Genomic DNA, 4,163 nt, shown 5'->3' on the forward strand with positions numbered 1-4,163 from the left:
GCAAACTGCTACCGCGGCTTCTACAAACTGCAGCCCGAGATGACCAGGAGCATTTACGATCAGTTTATATCCCAGCTGCAGGCGTCCATCAAGGTGAGAGGGGCAGCAGGCCCGTGGGGGCAGGGGCTGGGGGACGTGGGCGCCTTCGGAGCGGCTTCAAGCCCTCGGTGTAAAAGCGCCGAACGTGTTGATATTAAGGGCAGCAAGTAACGTTTCTTGAATGGCAAAGCCAGAAAGATGAGACTGCTCCCCAGAGATTCTTCCAGCCCTCTTTGTCTTCTCCAAATGGAGCTGTGGAATCGCTTAGGTGGGGAAAGAGCCTTCAAGTCAGAGCCCAACTGTAAACCTAATGCTGCCAAATCCACCACTGAGCCATGTCTGTAAGCCCCATGGCGATGCATCTTTTAAATACATTTAGGGATGGGGGCTCGATGCCCGGCGATTCCCAGGGCTGTCGATGCCCGGCGATTCCCAGGGCTGTCGCCCTCACCCAGGGAAAAGCGTGGGCTCACAAGCAGAGCAATGCCTCTGTCCGTTCAGTTGAGGTCCTGCTAAATCCTGGTGGTGCCCTTCCTTCACAGGAGGAGATTCAGGAGGTAAAGGATGAAGGGAATCTGGAGATGCTCTTTAACTCACTGGATAAGATCGTGGAGGAGGCAAAGAACCGGGAAGAGCCTGCATGGTATGGATAACCTTGTGGAAGGCAGCCTGGGGAGCGTGCGTGCGTGTGGAGGCACTTGAAGGGCGAAAGCCGGTTCCTGTGCGATGTTTTGGTCAGTTTGATGTGTCCTATAGGCTTGTGCTGCAAGGGAATATTTTTTTAAACCTTGTGTATCTTGACAGCAATGTCACAGCGTCTAAAACAGCCGAAAATCTCCGCTTCTGTAGGGCGTGTATCTGTGCTGCCTGGGTGCCAGGAGGAGGTTAGTGCTGCTGAGACCAGAGGGGGGGGTAAATCAATTCCAAATAATCCCAAAGGCGTGTTTTAGCTGCAGATGCTGTTCTAATAACAGAGCTCACATCCATGCTTCTTGTTGGGGCGCCTTGCTCGGGCACTCGGCAGGCCCTGGCAGTTGTCAGCGCTGCCTTTTGTTTGCCCTAAGGGCGGGCCGGGTCTTTTAATCCCAAGCAGCGTCGCCATGTCGTGGTTTTGTGTTTGGGGAAGTTAATTACACCCTGCCTGCCTCCAGGCCTCAACTAACGGCTGAGTTTTGGGAAGGATTCCTCCCGTTCCTTCATGTATGGCATTGGGGGGCTGCCCGCTGGGGTGCCCGTTAGACGCATGCGTTCTAACTGTCCCCGAGCGTCCCACGCCAGAGGTAAATTGCTGGAATCAGTGAGCAAATCGTTTGGGCAGCAGCTTGGCTTCCAGATGAGGTGTGGTGAGACTGATCGCTGTGCGAAATCGTTGCTCTCTGGATTGCTTCTCATCCCAGGCGTCCCAGCGGGATCCCGGAGGAGGATGTTCGCAGTGCTCTGGTGCCCTACCTCCTTAAGCACCGGTCGTACTTGCGGAAAATCCTAAAGGAGAAAGAGGAAGAGAACAAGAAGGTAGCAGAGTCTGTGCTTGCGGGGAGGGAGAGGATTGCAGAGCTGCAGCAGCTGATACAAGCTCGCAAACATGCCTGGCAGGTAAAAATTAGGAGGGGGAAAAAAAAAAACCAACAAATTAAACCCAGTTCCCTTTGCAGCGTCAGCCTGAAAGGACCTGTGCTGTATTTAAGCTCTCAACTTATTGAAGGCCTCACCTGGAGCCAAGTACAGCTCAGATGGGCCCTGGGAGGCCCCGGGCGTTTTCACTGGAGGTCTTGGCTGTTTCCCTGTGCGCAGGGTGGGATGTTTCTGCGGGTGAGCAGGCTGAGTCCCGGCCCAGCTGGGGATGGCAGCGTACGTGATGCTCTGCTTGCTATCAGCCTGCTTTATGTCCTGAACGCTGACATCCATGGAGAAAAACACTTTGCTGAGTTCAGTGGGGGTTGTTTTCCTTCCAGGCAATCGGCAAAGAGCAACAAGAACTCCTCATGACATTCAAGGAGCCCCAGTGAGGGCGCGGGGAGATTCCCCGTGTTTCGCAGGGGGGGTTTTTCCTCATCTCTGAAGCACTGACAACGCTTTGGGAAATGGAACTTGGTGCGTGGCATATCCAAACCCCGCAGATTCGCCTTCATCTCATTGGGCCAGACAAAACTTGGGACTGAAAAGCTGCCCAGACTTGTGCAATTTAATCAAAGTTTGTGAAGAAATAAAAAAGAACGCTTTGGCATCTTCAGAAATAGATGACAGTGCCCTGTCCCCTGCCCAGCTCAACGGGGAGGAGAATCCTATGGATACGATGGCCTGAGCTGTATGCTCATGCACTTCTTGAGTGCTGCGACAGGCCTGTTCCTGCCTTACAAAAGCCAAATTTGTGGCCTTGGAGGTACTTCAGGTGTGCGGTAGGGGAAAAACTGGTGCCTGATGCACAGAGGCTGTGGCTGCGCACAGAAGCGGGGAGCCAGGGAGCTGCGGCACGCGAAGCCCACGGTCGGGTAGATGCTACCACGGCGTTTTTGTACGGCTCTTTCGCCGCTGTGTTCCTTTTCACTCTCCATGTCTTAACCAATTGACCCGTCGGAACAGTTCCCCATTGATGTTTTTTCTGGTTTTTCCATTATTTTCCATCCCTGCTCCCCTCCTGGCAGACACGCACAGTGTGAAGGATCTGGGGGTGGCGCCGCTCGTGTGTGTGGAGATGAGCAGAGGTCGGAACGGCCCTGCCTGGACTTTGTGGGCTCGCGGCGAAGAGACTGAACGTTTTCCTGTGAAACCTCTGTTGTTGACTCCCGGAACCAAACTGGGTTTGGTTTTACCCATCTGCAGTTGTTCTTTACCGTCTCGTCGGAAGTTTGCCAGCCAGGGAAGTGGGGACTGGCTGGAGTCTGCCTGCCGGGGCGCTAGCCAAGCCCTGCAAGTGAGGAGTATTTTCAAAAAGGAGAGAAGATCCTTCCCCTGGGCTGGGCAGACGCCGAGGAGAGCCCTGCTGAGCCCCACAAGGACCCATTTGGGATCCGTTCCCGGCTCTGCCGAGGGCAGCAGGTTCCCCCTCACCTGTGGTGCCCTGCGGCTGTCGGCATGCACCGTCCCCAGGGCAGGCTCTGCCCCCTGCGGTGGGGAAACACAAATTCTGAGAGCGACGGGGGCTGTTCCCACCGAGCAGAAGCCTCTGTTCTCAATTAGAGGCAGCCGGAGCCTGCGATGGACTGACGGAGGCATATTTTCCTTCTGTCGTAAACAAGCCTTCCCTCGCTGCATTGTAATCTAAATAAATTGGAGCTGTTGTTCCCCCGGTCTTGGCTCCCGCTGTGCGCCCTTGGCCCGTGTACTCTATACTTTATGGGTTTGTTTGACAAAGGCTCTGGCTTCAGCATTTTTATTTTTTTTTTCTCCTCCTCCACCCCAAAGCCTCCGGTTCCGCTTTTCAAGACTGGGCTGGGATTTATAGGATCTGAAAGTGGGGAGAGTGGTCAGGATCCCAAGGAGGAATGTTACCCCAGGTGGCCCAGGGAGCTCCCAGTGCTCCCAGCCCCCCCGGACTTGAATAGGAGCCAAATCTGGAGGTGGGCGAGCACCCTGAGCGCTGCTGGGGGCTTGGGGAGAGAAGGAAGCAAAAGGATGGATGAACAAGAGATTCTGCTTCTTCGGCTGCTCCCTTCCCCGTCCCCCCTGCTCGGTGCCTGAACCCTACCACTGCTGTGCTTTTTCTTGCAAAAATCCTCTTTTGAGGGCTTTCAGAGGTGCTGGGCCCCTTTCTGAGGGGCTGTTATAGAATCATGGAATATTTTGGGTGGGAAGGGACCCCCAGAGGTCACCCAGCCCAACCCCCCTGCAGGAGCAGGGACACCTTGAACCACATCAGGTTGCTCACAGCCCCGGCCAACCTGGCCTGGAATGGTCCCAGGGATGGGGCCTCCACCCCCTCTCGGGGCAACCCCTGCCCCCTTTCCTATGGGCCCCCTTTAGGTATTGGGTCTCCCCACAGCCCGTTGCTGGGAACGGGCGCTACCTGGGGCCCCAGCCCGGCCCTGCGGCGTGTGCCCGTGGGCTGTGGCACCAGGGAGCTGTGTGGAGGCCGAGGGCAAGGGCGCCTGCTCGCCCTGTCCGGCGTCACGGCAGGGGGGGCCCCC

The 4,163-nt window shown here is 56.0% G+C and overlaps 2 protein-coding genes across 2 annotated transcripts in view; one reads left to right on the forward strand and one right to left on the reverse strand.

Annotated features, from left to right (window-relative positions):
- Positions 1-6: 6 nt before the first annotated feature.
- On the forward strand, positions 7-3,321 carry LOC104123074 (polyamine-modulated factor 1; the record flags this gene model as incomplete). The annotated part of the gene is made up of 4 exons (XM_009635286.2): positions 7-93; positions 582-682; positions 1,437-1,632; positions 1,992-3,321. Coding segments are annotated over 4 exons (438 nt in total), but the record flags the coding sequence as incomplete, so codon positions are not given.
- A 154-nt stretch (positions 3,322-3,475) lies between these two features.
- PAQR6 (progestin and adipoQ receptor family member 6) overlaps positions 3,476-4,163 on the reverse strand; it is an 8,350-nt gene continuing 7,662 nt past the window's right edge. Inside the window, exon 6 of the mRNA XM_009635287.1 lies at positions 3,476-3,484. Within this exon, the coding sequence (XP_009633582.1) occupies positions 3,476-3,484 (9 nt within the window). The remainder of the gene's footprint in view (positions 3,485-4,163) is intronic.

Source organism: Egretta garzetta, unplaced genomic scaffold, assembly GCF_000687185.1.
Source record: "Egretta garzetta isolate BGI_Z169 unplaced genomic scaffold, ASM68718v1 scaffold1063, whole genome shotgun sequence".
Lineage (NCBI taxonomy): Eukaryota > Metazoa > Chordata > Aves > Pelecaniformes > Ardeidae > Egretta > Egretta garzetta.